The sequence below is a fragment of the Echiichthys vipera genome (assembly GCF_963691815.1).
Source record: "Echiichthys vipera genome assembly, chromosome: X".
NCBI classification, from domain to species: domain Eukaryota; kingdom Metazoa; phylum Chordata; class Actinopteri; order Perciformes; family Trachinidae; genus Echiichthys; species Echiichthys vipera.
The window spans coordinates 37,134,134-37,148,221 of NC_139825.1; the positions used below are offsets into that span (position 1 = coordinate 37,134,134).

General features: G+C 43.8%; 2 protein-coding genes across 4 annotated transcripts in view; one reads left to right on the forward strand and one right to left on the reverse strand.

The window, feature by feature from the left end:
• The window catches only part of slc25a26 (solute carrier family 25 member 26), a 65,097-nt gene extending 54,866 nt beyond the window's left edge, over positions 1-10,231 (forward strand). For both annotated transcript variants that reach the window (XM_083939229.1, XM_083939230.1), the window contains exons 9-10: positions 892-965; positions 7,734-10,231. In XM_083939229.1, the coding sequence (XP_083795355.1) occupies positions 892-965; positions 7,734-7,830 (171 nt within the window). In that variant the 3' untranslated portion in view covers positions 7,831-10,231. The remainder of the gene's footprint in view (positions 1-891; positions 966-7,733) is intronic.
• Positions 10,232-10,353: 122 nt separating this feature from the next.
• The window catches only part of lrig1 (leucine-rich repeats and immunoglobulin-like domains 1), a 43,323-nt gene continuing 39,588 nt past the window's right edge, over positions 10,354-14,088 (reverse strand). For both annotated transcript variants that reach the window (XM_083939228.1, XM_083939227.1), the window contains 3 exons: positions 13,429-13,563; positions 12,926-13,213; positions 10,354-12,368 (listed from right to left, as the gene is read on the reverse strand). In XM_083939228.1, coding sequence (XP_083795354.1) covers positions 12,166-12,368; positions 12,926-13,213; positions 13,429-13,563 — 626 coding nt within the window. In that variant the 3' untranslated portion in view covers positions 10,354-12,165. The remainder of the gene's footprint in view (positions 12,369-12,925; positions 13,214-13,428; positions 13,564-14,088) is intronic.

Consider the following 14,088-nt stretch of genomic DNA (forward strand, 5'->3'; position numbering starts at 1 on the left):
ATTCCACCATTCCACAGCAGTAAATGAGAAGAAAACTTGTTGGACGAGGAGAGGGGAGAGTCATTTCTCAGCCACCTGTCTCCAACAGAAACAAGGAATACGGGTGTTTTTTTTTCTCTTCTCACATGAATAAAATGTGGGAATCATCCTCTCGTTCCAGCAAATCTCAGTCACAATTTACAGCGGATGCAGCAAACTGTTTCCTCCATGCTCAGTGAGCTATAGACTGGCGGGCACGCACCTACACACGCACGCACACACACACACACACACACACACACACACACACACACACACACACACACACACACACACACACACACACACACACACACACACACACACACACACACACACACACACACACACACACACACTCCCTCCTCTCCTCCACTGTCTCTTTGTCTCTTCTCTGGGCTGCCATGCCCCTCCCTTAATTAACCCCGGCTGGCCCTATTCTGCAGCTCTCATATCCCTCTGCCACTCCACAGTGATGGATTAAAAACTCTATGGTCAGCTAAGCCGTATTGTGTAAATAAAGGTTCTAGACTGACGGCGTGGAGGGAGAGGAGGAGAACTCCTTGTGTGTGTTTTTGGGTGGGCAAATGGTTGGGTGTGTTGCCAAGCAGGTGCCTGGGTGGGTGTTGGAGGTGTCACCTTCGCTGACACAGCTGTCCATGAGGAGAAACGGAGGAATGCAGGGGGTGTCTGTTAAACAGGGTGTCTGTTGGTGGAGCAGGAAGTGAAGTAGACGATCCATCCGTCATCACACCTCAATTTGCTCTCTCTCTCTCTCTCTCTCTCTCTCTCTCTCTCTCTCTCTCTCTATATATATATATATATATATATATATATATATATATATATATATTTATATATTTATATATTTAGGCCGGATCAGCAACAGCAAAAGGCAACATCCCGCTGGTGCTGTGCGACGTGTGGAGGAGCAGAGGCCTTCCAGGGTGAGTGTCTTTATGTTAGAGAAATGTTTAAAGGCCATCGTGACAGTTTAAAATCAAACAGCCTCTTTACACAAACTGTTTTTTCATCCCAGCCCATTTAAAAACCTCCTATTTTACATTATTTGATTTAACATGGCCCTGATATTCATGTAATCAAGTTTGATGATAGAGTCGCTCCTCTGGGGCACAAGAATTTACAGCCGCAGCTGAAAAATTACATGTTTAAAAGCTTTTTCTGCCCACTTATTATACGGTCTTATTGATTAAGGTGTTACAGGGGCCAAGTGGAAGGGTTTATTTGAGTGTTTTGATGTGTTTATGATGCGCACCGGACAGAAGGCCGTGTCTAATGGGGCCGCAGAGGGCTGCCAGCACTAAAACAAACCCTCAGCCCCAGTGAATAATAGGCCTGCTTGTGTATAAGCCGCCATCATTTAGTTAGGATGCTCCTCTGCTTAATGCTTATAGCAGATTTGGTTTGGGACTGGGCCAAACACCAGTGGGACATCGCTCCCCCTCTCTCTCTCACACACAAACACAAACCTCAGTGCTATTGTTTGTTGGTGTAAGCTGCAGTGCTGGAATCTAATCAACGACTTACATTTCAGCTGTGTGTTTTAATATGAGTCGTGGGTGATTCCCTACAAACTGCTCTCAGGCATCAGTAATAAGCTCGCCTTCAATTTGAATAAAGATCATGTTTGAAACTACTGCGTGATCTCAATGAGGTGATAGTAGGCAGGTCTCTATGGAAAAGCCTTAATCCCGCTATCCCAGCTGCAACAGTAACCAAGTGGTAATGTACAGGGGAACACTTTAATGCCAGTCCCCCACCTCTGCACCAAGCAACCTTTGATGTTTTCCTCTCTTTCCATCCTTCTCTATCTCCTCCAACTATCCTCTGGGGCTAGCTGTAAAACTCACTCTTATTGTGCAGGCCAGAGAGCATGCCCCATAAGCTCTACAACATGAAAAAACTCCTGATAAATCCTTTTCTCTAGTAACATTGATGGAGCCGGAGGAGGTGGAGAATAAGCCGAAAGAGACCAACAAAGAGAAGGAAATGCAAAGACAAAGAAGAGTGTGTGGAAAGCAAAAGGGAGGCTGTTACTCCGCAGGGCCAAAGGCCTGGTGGTTGCGCTGGTGCATGCCTGATACAAATTGCTGGGGCTTTAAAGCTGCAATTATGGTAATAGGCCCAATTGCAGTGTAGTGAAGCTCTAAAGTGCTTCCATGTGTGTGCCATGCCCCAGAGACCCTGGGTTAGCAGAGAGCAGTGGAGCTCACACCGGCCTCCCCTCAGTGACCAAACTGCACCAGGAATCATGTCAAAACAAAGACTAATAAGCAACATGTCCTCGGGGCTGTGTCTGCTTTGTGCCCTATGCAAACCAAAATGGAAGAAAAGTAAACAAATGACATGTTTGCACCGCATTACATACAACAAAGCAGGGACTCCGGAAATTTGGGGTTAACCTTTATTATGCGTTTATGGCATCAGAAGTCTTTGTTCTTTACCATAAGAAATTTAAGGTTTAATATGTAACTTTTTCTGCCTCAAATGTCTAAAACCGACTTACAATTAGACTTGTTGTGTACATATTATCCCAAATGTTTCCAACAATGTTCCAACTCAAGGTAACGGCCCGTTACGGATGACTGGTTGCCTATCAAGTGTTTTTAGGTCATGGTAGTTTTTAACTATATATTTTAACTGATTTATTTTTTGTCAGAAAAGAAAAGATATAAAATACCTACATTTTCCCATACATAGTATATACACTCCCATGGACCATCATAACCATATAAAAGAACGGGGGGAAAAATATTGTGCAATTTTTCAGCGCCCTTCTTCTTCTCTGTATTTCGTGAAAATCCCTTCCATATAGCTCTTTTTAAACGAGCCTTGATCGCAAGTTATCAGAGAAACAAGCTGAGCGAACGTTAGCAGCAACATGGTTCCCCGGGACATCCTGTATCCACCGAACAGCATTGGAGAAACACTGATTTTTAGTGTGAATCTGTTTTATTCAGTGTTTTTAATGGTTTTAATCACCTGGTCCATTTGTTTTGGAGACGAGGAGACTTCGATGGATAATTCAGCTCCCGGTTAAAAAACAAAGAACTCCTGAACGTCTAGATCTTAAGATATCAGAGAAACTGGCTGAGCTAACGTTCCTGAACAAAAAACAATGAAAGAAGTGGACTGCAATAAAAACATTGGTGTGGAAGACAACTCCCATGTTCCCATGCTACTTAACAATATCACCAAACCCTGTCTTTTGTTATCGTTTCAAATAAGAGACCCCTAGCAGCAGAATACATGTTGTGCGTTTAAGATGAACAATTTTTTAGCACTTTTGACAATAAAAGTCAAGAATTGCAGGACTTTCCCAAAGAACATCTGCATTTTTGTTATCCACCCTTTGTCCCAAAATTCAAGTAGAGCCCCAACCTACTGAAGGAATGTGTAAAACATCAAACTGATATATCTTGATGAAGACCCTCACAGGTCACAACTGGCCTTCTTTTTGAATGTATCCTATGAAATAGTCACACAACTAATAAACGCTATTTATCATAACCTCAGCATTTTTCCCGCACCTAAACGAGTGCCTGAAATGTCTCCCACATACATTTGAAGATTTTCACTCTTCCCTTCTTCTTGAGAACCGTCAGTTTTCGACACTGTTCTTCTGCACTCTCCTGTCATGCCTCAAAACTATATTTAGTCTGATATCCTCAGGAGAGGTGATTGGCCCACAATAGGGGGATGACGGCTCTCAGTGGCTGGCCACGCCGTGATGTCAGAGTGAGTCAGGGCACCCGGGGAGCCGAGGGGAATATTTTAGCTGTGGCTCTGCTCTGACGTCCACAGGTGGGCCTGATCCCAGACAGGAAATGTAACAGCATTCAAGAGCTGAGACAAAACAAGTGTTTAAAATTAGTTAATTTCTCACAATGCTGCCAATCTGATCCATAACATGAGAAGACAGTGGAATATGTGAGGACTTGTTACGTCTACTGTGCTGTTTTTTAGCTGTCAAGCTGCTCGGCGTACATGTTTTTTCTCTCTTTAGCTCTGGATATCAAATGTAATATTATTGTGTGAGTAAGGCTAAGCACTTTCCTGCAGCGGGCCTGTAGCTTATGTTTCAGCAGATGGTGATAGAAAGCTCTGTTAAGATGGAAAGAGCACACTGAAGGGCAAGACAACCTCTAGCTAATGCCTCTACGTTTATTTGGAGCCTTCACACCAGTCTATGCTTACACAAACACATTTAGATTCTCTGTCTCACACATGCACGCTCTTTGTGTCTCACACACAGCTAACTCTTCGCTGGCCATCTAGAAACACCCTATCCAAGCGGGGGCATTCTGAAGCGTGGAGTGTGTATAGTTGTGATGGCTGAAATCCCTGACATGCTTGGCACCTTGTACAGCTTTGCCCTTCACGAAAGTGAAGCAGTGAGTCTATTTGTGACCCAAATCTTAAATTTACAGTGAAAGCTGAACTTAAGTGCCAAAACCTTAGCTCAAGGTCCGTTCAGTAGCTTTTTTCCGGAGCAGTGACATGGAGAGTAATGCATTGAAGCCAAAATAATCCAAGATGCCAAAATGTGATGAAGAGATTTTTTCCAAGTAATTAAAAAATTACACTTCACTGTCCATAATCCTAGTATGCATGTTCGATCAGAAGTAGGGCTGGGTATCGATACCCAACACCTTTAAGGTACCAAAATAACGCAGTACAAAGTAGTAGCAGAGCTATTCGTGTCAAACAATGCCTGCATTCAATCCAGTTTTTACCCAGATCTAGAAAAAAAACTATTCTTGCTGTTTTGCTAGCAGCAAATTTCCATAAGCATTCTTTGATTCAGTGTGATTGGCCATTGTTCCATAGGATTCAAGTCAGGGCTCTGACTAGGCCACTCTAGGACATTCACCTTCCTGTCCTTTAGCCACTTTGTTGTTTTTATGGTGCTGTGTTTTGGGTCGTTGTCATGCTGGAAGGTGAACCACCTGCCCCATTTTCAAGTGTCTAACAGAGGGTGTACTTGGCAGCATCCATTTTCCATTCAATCCCGATCAATTGCCCAGTCCCTGCTGATGAGAAACAAGCCCACAACACAATGCTGCCACCACCATGCTTCACTGTAGGGATGGTGTGTTTTGGGTGGTATGCTGTGTTCGGTTTCCGCTAAACATAGCGCTTGGAGAATAGCCCAAAAAGTTAAATTTTGGTCTCATCTGACCATATAACCTTTGCCACATGGCAGCAGAATCTTCAATGTGTTATTTATTTTTTTAGAAGAGGCTTATTTCTTGCCACCCTGCTATACATGTAGAACTTGTTAAATTGTTGTCACATGCACAGATCGACCAACCTCTGCTATGTAGACTCAGTCATCCAGTTTGGAAGGGCGGTCCGATCTAGGCACGGTCTGGTTGGAGCCATATGCCTCCACTTCTGGACAATACTCTGAACGGTACTCAGAGGGAATCCTTCTCCTAACTTGTGCCTATCCACAACTTTATCCCGGAGCTTTTTTGAAAGCATCTTTCCAACCGTGGTGAATAATTTTCTTCACCATGCTCCACTAGGAGCGGAATCCTCAAAGAACAGCTGATTCGATTCTGAAGTTAAAAATCAAAAACACCACAACATCAGGTGTCAGGTGGAGGCCATTTAACTTGGTGTGCAATCTGGAAGGTTTTTGGTTATATCTGAGCATGTTTATAATGTTTATTCTAAAGGGACTCATCGCTTTTCCAACCTTGCTTTTCTAGTTTTTCATTTTTTATTAATTTTCAGAACTTTTGAAAAAAAATTACTTCAATATTGTCCACGCCCAGTTTGTAATACAGACTTACTGTTATAGTGTCCTAACGAAGGACGAGCTAACCCTGATGATGTCTTTTAAAAACAGGCTCACTTAAAATTAAAATTGATAAGATTGTGATTTACAGGAGCACTTGAATAAAACAGGGCAATAGTTAATGTTATCGGTAAAACCTGCGCTTTTCGAGAAGTCAAACTGTCTGCGGAGAAAAAAGGCCTATTCAGGAAGCTTCTTTACAAAGCTGATGGAAACCAAACAGATTTTCGTAATAATTCAACAGTTTTTCCAAAATTAAAATGGACAGAAACACAAGTAACTAACGCACACACACACCCACGCAGATGATGAATGCTGACAGACATTTGTGTGCGTCTCTTCACACACACACACACACACACACACACACACACACACACACACACACACACACACACACACACACACACACACACAGGCACACATACAGGCACACATCCATAAACATGCAATACTCTTCATCCATTACATCTGGCTTGGATGGGGCCAGGCCATGTGAGGGTGGGGGTGTATAATACACAGCAAGGGAGAGACAGGAAGAGAGAAACAGGGGAAATAAAGGGAAGAGAGAGACATGGAAAAGGCAGACGAACAGACAGGATAAAGTGAGCGTGTGTCTAAGAAGTGGATGACGAAGCAAGAAACGGAGACGGAGGAGAAATCCCCGAACAACTGAGCCAACTGAGGGGGCCGTTGCTGGATAGAGAGACGGAGAGAAATGGATGGACGGACAGCAGAGGGACATGTGTGGATGTCATTGAGCCATTGGTCATGCACAAAGAGAGAGAAATAAGAGGGGAGGCGGGGGGGCTCCAGGGAGGCCTCGGGGTGGGCTCTGAAGTCTAATCCAAAAAACAGCTGTGTGTAGCAGGGAGGGTGGGTTGAGGGGGGTGGCTCTTGGGAGACGGGTGCTCTCATGGTTCATCACATCCTCTGACCCCGACAACGTCATCAGCTTCTTGTTGGGCCTAAGTCACAGTAACTTGGGCCCCTCTCACTCTCTGTGAAGTGGCTCCACCAACAAGACCTCATGCTTGACCCGCTCTCATGGAACCCCTGCACCTGAAGGCCAGGCTCACAGATACTGTCGATCAGATACACAGGCTCACAGATACTGAGTGATCCCTGATCCAGTCTGACTTGCCTTCAGCTCTGTCACAGGCTTTCGTCATGGAGATTATTAAAGCTGCAGCATGCAAACTTTGGAGAAATGAGCATGAATTTTCAAACATTTTGTCCAAATCATACTCTTGTATTCTCCAGAAAACAAATATTTGCATGGACACATTTGTCCTAATGGCTTTAGCTTAGTAAGGACCAAGTCAGACTAGTCTCGAGCCAAGTGGCAACATATCTTATGCCATATAATCACATCCAGAGACAGCAACAATAAACCTGCATATCACACATATATTTGCATATCTGTCTTTTATATATTTATTTATGTATTTATTAAATGATTGTATTCAATTGAAATGATCCAAACAAACTGAGATTTGATTTCCCGTTTTGTGTGTGTGTGTGTGTGTGTGTGTGTGTGTGTGTGTGTGTGTGTGTGTGTGTGTGTGTGTGTGTGTGTGTGTGTGTGTGTGTGTGTGTGTGTGTGTGTGTGTGTGTGTGTGTGTGTGTGTGTGTGTGTGTGTGTGTGTGTGTGTGTGTGTGTGTGTGTGTGTGTGTGTGTGTGTGTGTGTGTGTGATCTGCAGCTGCTGACTGGTGTGCACAACGGTAGATTGGAGTGTTTGGTTTTTATCTTCCACAGTTCAACTTTAGGAAATGAAAGTGTTCAGCAAAATGAAAAGCTCTCTTAGAGACTTATTTGCATTTGTGTTAATAATAGTGATTTCAGACTTCAAAGCAAGCACTGCTGTTTCTCTTCTTTTTCTGCAGTCTGTTTGCTGGCAGCATCCCGAGGATAACCTTCATCAGTGTGGGTGGCTTCATCTTCCTGGGAGCCTACGAGACGATCCGCCGCTCCATGCTGTAGCAGCTCGTCCTCTGTGAGCATCCTGAGTCCAACCTGTTGTGGGCACAGCAGGTGATGCATCTCTGGAAGCAGCTCCCTCGTCCCCTGGAGGCTCCCTGCACCCCATGCTGCGGTGCTCAGGAGGAAGCGTCATCCACGGGGCCTGATGCATTACCCATGGTGCAGCATTCCTGCTGATCAGTGCCCTGAGTTTAACAGCCTGAGCTGACACATCTTTAACAGCACCAGATTTTGGTGAAATGGAGCCACGCCCTGTTGCACAAGGGTAGCAATGAAGCGAAGTGTATGCATGCGTGAATCAATGAGTTATGCTATTAAAGACTGTCTCTTTTTATGCTGTGCGGTGAGGTGAGCTTTGTAATTTGCTCCCCTGGCTGCCCTCTGCAGTTACATGATCATTTTACTGTTTTATCTATATTTTTTCTGTCCGCTAAGCCAGGCCACCTGTGTTAAAGACCCACCGGGGGGACACACTTTAATATCTCCCCATTGTTACATTCCCACTGGAGCACAACTGAGCTCATCCACCTGCAAGAGCTTTCATTTTATACTTAAAATGGCGACAACAATAGAGCACTTTGTTAAATTAACAAGGCTTCAGTTTTATTAGAAGCCTCAGGTGTCCTGCACAAGCTTTTCTGTTACAGTTTGTGGAATGTCAGTTGTTTTTATTGTGAAATATTTTTTAATAGGTAGTTAGCTTGATTGGATGGTTGATTGACTGGACATTGGAGCCTTTGTCGAAAAGAGTTTGTGAGGAGTGACTTCTCTCAGAAAGAAGGCAAATAATCAAATAACTCCGAGAGTTGAGTGAGAAGATCAATACCGCTCCCACGTCTGTATGCTAACTATGAAGCTACAGCCAGCGTCCTGTTAGCTTAGCTTAAGCCTTTTCCCAAGTATGAACTCTGGATAATGGCAGGAGAATTATTTGTGAATATTGTTTCTATTTCTCACATGTAACATGCAACAGGAGGTTTTCAATGTCAGATGCATTCTCACTTGAAATACATTGTTTGGTTTAGGTGAGGGGTGGCGCCTGGGTAGAGCGCGTAGGAAGGCAAAATGTAGATTACACCGCAGTCACTTAGCTTGGTTCTTAATTGGGTCATAAACCACCAAGCCTCTGTCTTTCCTTGAATCTGGTGTCTGTCTGATGTTTTAGACATCAGCTATTACTGACAGAAGTTCCATAACCTCATCATCCTTCCAAATCACTCTTCTTCACCGACTTAAACAGACTTTTTAAATAGCAAAAGTTGTAGATCGTACTTTTTTTGTACCACCTCAGTCTGGGTTCCAAGCGAGCTGAGCCAATGCTAGTATAAATACCGCAGACCACTGATTGGTAGGTGACTTGTGCGTGATACGGGACATCCTGCACAAATCTGTGATTTTGAAATAGCCAAGCTACCATCAATATCGACCACATTATTTCATTTACTCAACCTAGATTTTTTTGTTAAATGGCCAAGTGCAAATGTACAGCCAACAACTTTCAAGTTCACTAACTAACACACTTCCTCAGTCTTGTCATCAACATGAGGCAACCAGGGGAGACTGAATGACACATAACCTGTTCATTTAGAGGAGCCAGAGCTGTTTCCACCTGCTTTCAGGCACTTAAAGCGCAGTTATTATGAGGTAGTGTAAATCTCCCACTTCCTCTTTGTGGTATCTAGCCGTGCAGGTCATTTTGACTTTATTTACCAAGTCTGAGCTATCAGCTGCTGAGGTCTAAAACCCAAATCATCTGCGTGACTAGAGCAAGGGGACACGTGGGATTTAAGCCATTTAAATATCAGTAGGTATGACAATACATTAACTACAGATGTAATTGCAACTGACCTCACACAGGAAATGATATGTCTGTATCTTAAACAGATCAGCCCACAATATACCCAAGATAATGTACAATATTACCAAATCACTTCGCTACCTGAAGGGTTATTCTAACGTGCAGGAGGAACAGTAAGCAAGTGTTGTCCTTGCAAACACTACAGAGGTAAAACTGAAGACTCAATCCTGCCAGGACATGGATGGTCTCACAGGTGGGAGTGTTTGTCATCCTGCTTGTCACTAGGCTGTTGGACAACAATGGTAGGCATTTGATTGGTGGAGGCCATGGTCGGTAGCATGTTGATCATCCGGGGACAAACATCCATCTGGAATGCACATTCTGGCTAACCACTGACCCTCCGTCAGCCCTGACTCAATAGCAAATATTTTCAACAGCACGCAGGAGGAAAAAAAAATATGCCTGCTGTCTTTGGAGTTTCCAGGGAGCCAGGACACATTCCTGTTTGGAAGATTAGCTTTGTGTGTGTGCGTGTGTATATAGCGACTTCACTGCTTTGAAGATCAAGGTCTCTGGAATGCATGTCTCGGTGCATGCTCTATCAGTTGATGGCTTCCCCATAACCACTGTGACATGTGAGCAGCGCTAAATGGTATCTCAGCGTTTTGTGATTCTCTTGTCAATCCTTTCATTCTGTTTATATAAGGAAAGAAAACAACTCACAATAATAGCAAAATGTGATTTTATTAGACACTTCAATGCCATGTTAGACACTTCACGGTTTCTGCTTTGACATTGGTACAATGGTTTTCAGACAGTTTGTTTCAATAAATTACTCCAAACATGAACTGCACCTCTCTCCTTCTTGTCCCTTTTACATGCTACACTGGGATTGGTTTTCCAGCACTGATCTCTGATTGGCCTTGCTGGTAAAATCATCTCTGATAGGTGCTATCAGGTGTAACCAGAGGAGCATGTCCTCCAGTTTACCTTGAGAAGGCCACACAGGTAACAGAACACAGTTCAGACAAAGGGTACATTAGACAATGTAACTACTTAGTGTACGACTGAATTCTGAGCCAGTGTATCCAGGGATTGTGACAGTCCTGGGAGTGACTGCATTAATCCTCCAAAGTTTGGTTAGAGCACATTTCAAAGGCTTCCCAACTGTTCACAGCATGAGCCTTTAGTTACCTCAGACATTATTCAATTGTAGTGATGATGAGGAAGTTATTGTTACACTGTGGTGATGTGACACAGGCAGAATACTGGCCGTTTACCTGTGAATGCACAACAGTGGATGTTGAGGCACATTACAGCAGTAACACAATAAAACATCACTCTCCCTGATTCTCCATCTTTCTTAAATCCATAGCACGAGAATGGTATATCTAAGCATCCAGCCAATTCAATATCAGAGCTAAAGTAGCTGTAGATTTCCTGATGAATGTGACCAAAAATGCATGGCAGGTGTCCCGCATCCATACTGAGAGATCATTACTGGTTTTTACAGCTTCTAATACAGCTGTTAGCCGGAGTTTAACCACATTTTATTGTGAACGTGTGCTAGTATATTGCTCTCCAAATGAGATCAGAGCAGCTGTGCAGTAGCGGAAGAGCCTTAATGGTAAGTGTGTACTGTCGATTTTATCGTGTCAAATTAAGTGGAATGTCTCCTCACACAGAGGAGGTTCCTGTATTCCTTATTGGCATCGTGTACACAATCTGATTGTTTATGACGTGAATACAAAAAAAGTGCTTTAACTGACCGCCACACATATACGCCAGCTTGAACCATCTGTACCAAAATAACTGACATCAAAGCTCTTCCTTCATACATTAACAATGAGTGTGAACTGTGTTTCTGTAAGGCCATGGTTGGCAGCGTTTGTAAAAAAACATTCAAGTGAAATCAAGTGTTTTGTTTGCTATAAAGAGTGTGCCAGTATCTCTAGCAAAAAGTCTCTTGATATATGCTATTACAAGTTCAGTTTTCTTTGATCATGCATTAAGGCACCGCAGCTGAATGTTGGTAAACGCTGAAAAGGCTGTTTTTTTGAATAAAAATAAAAATACCATCACTCCTTTCTTTGTCATGCACATAAATTCAAATACTCTTTTGTAAAAGTTATATAATATATAATATAAGAAAACTCTTATGTACAGTCAAATGTCCAAAGGTATATTTCTCTTTCCCTCACTGCACATACACATACTGTACAGGATTCCCTACATTTACATGCTTCAAATGCAAGTCACATTTTTGGAGCTAGAATTTTTATTGGTCACCTCCCAAAGGAAGGTTTTTAAACTATGTACAGCTGATACGCTCAGATGGGACGCCACCCACACAAGCTCCGCCTTCAAACTCCGGATGCCCCATGCCTTTTCCCCCTCCTGGTGCTGCCTTTCAGTCCAGATCCAGGAGGATCAGGATCGATTGCCTCGATATGAGGTAGCAGTTTATTTCCCAGTGCAAAAAAACAAAAGTCCACTCAGCTACCACAAGTCCGCTTTTGGGCTGGATGGAGCACCTGCTAGTCGCTGGCTCTCCTTAGGGGGGCGCTCTCATTCTGAGAGGCTCTGAGGGTGTGTCCGTTGGACAGCAGAGTTTGCCTGAGCTCAGGCTCGCAGTCACTGTCGAGACGGCTGTGGCTTTTCACGCCGGCCAGTTTCACCGGCTTGTGGAAGGAGTCCTCCTGTGATGGGGAGCGTGCCAGCGGTTGTCCCGCTCTACTCGCTGATGAACAAAGAAGAGAAGGTGGAGGAAAAAGAAGCAGCGCAAAGTCAGTAATGTAGAATGTATGCAGACAAATATGCATTCAGCTTTACGATACAGAGGCAGTGGAATGTATGCATAGGGCTGCATTGACATGCGGAGGTGAGAATTGGTATTTGGAGGCCAATTCCACTGGTATTATTCCTCGCTAAAGAGGCTGAATCCCAGAACAGGCCCAGACGTGCAACTGCAGGAGTTTGGCAGCAGTGAGAAGTTTACAGTTGTTTTCAGAGAGATATCCTGAGGGGGTCTGGGCGTGCAGCTATGATACACTGTAAAATTCTGCTAGGAGCCAATCCATCAACAATCACGTTCAAAGGAATTTGTCTTGACAAGGGTTCCTTAATTACTAATAGAATCTCATGGACTCATGAATAATGTTGCTAGAAAAACAGCATTTAAAAGCCTACTGGATGAGTGTTTGTCTGTGGGATTTGTTAGCAGCTGTTAGCAGGTCATAAGGGCTACAAACTTTCCTTCCAACGACATTTAAACCCACTGCACTCTAATCACCTTACCTTTCTTATCGTGTTGGTTCAGCTGTAACGTGTTGTGGTTTTTTGGAAATGCGGATCCTTGAATATCCCTCCGAATCCCGTTGGGTGTCCCGTTGCAGAGTTTGGCCGAGTGTGGCCCTGCGTCATGCAGCTCCCCTGGATGACAGTGAGAGTAGGGTGGGGGGACACAGTGCTGTTGGTACTCCATGCCTCCACCATGGCCAAATCCGTGTGTCAGGTAGTCCGAATCTTTGGAGTAGCTGCTGCCATTCTCCATACAATCTGTACACACCACTGTGCCGTCATAACCTGCCGGCGGAGAGAGAAAGCGAAAATAAATTATTTGGAAACAGAAAATCATCAACTGTATGTCAACGCTGTAGTTAGAGTGTCTGCTGCGATTATTTCTGACTCTGAGCAGGCCTTCACAGACAGCGGTGCTTGTTATGCAACGCAGCAACTTTGCTCATGGGAATTGGGAGAAACTGCTGGGGAGCACAAATAGAAAGTGAACTGTCGGGTACCTGTTGTGTCTATAATGTGTCCGTTGGGCTGAGGTCCACAGCCGGCCTCCACACGGATACAAACATCCTGCCGCTCGGATAGCGTGCCCTGGGAGGAAAGGTAGCTGGGTACGTCTGGAGGAACTATCGTCTCATCTGGGAAAAATTAAAAAGCCGGCCACAAAACATTACAACCAGTGTTGTGCATACTGTGACAACAGAGCTGAAACACTTAGTTGATTAATCTTTTTTTTTTTTAAGACAGATCCTCCTGGATTGCCTAAAAAATGTTTTTCATTATGTCTCAGTGACAGAAGTTTTACTGTCACTATTGGGGACTTTGTATCTAACTGCACCCTATTGTCCTGTGTGGTCCCATAGGGCTAATTTCTGGGGCCCTCTACTCATTTAGTATGTCCGCTTTAGACCGTCTTCAGTCAATCTAAAATGCTGCCGCAAGGCTATTTACTTGGACAAACAGAAGGTCTCACATTACCCCTGTACTCAAATCTCTTCACTGGCTCCCTGTTGCATACAGGATCCAGTTTAAGATTCTCACTCTTACTTACAGAGCATTGCATTATCAGGCTCCTGCATATGTGACTGAGATACTTAACCCATATTCCTCAGCTCGCTCTCTCAGATCATATGTTGAATTTACTGTCTGTTCCACGCACCAAG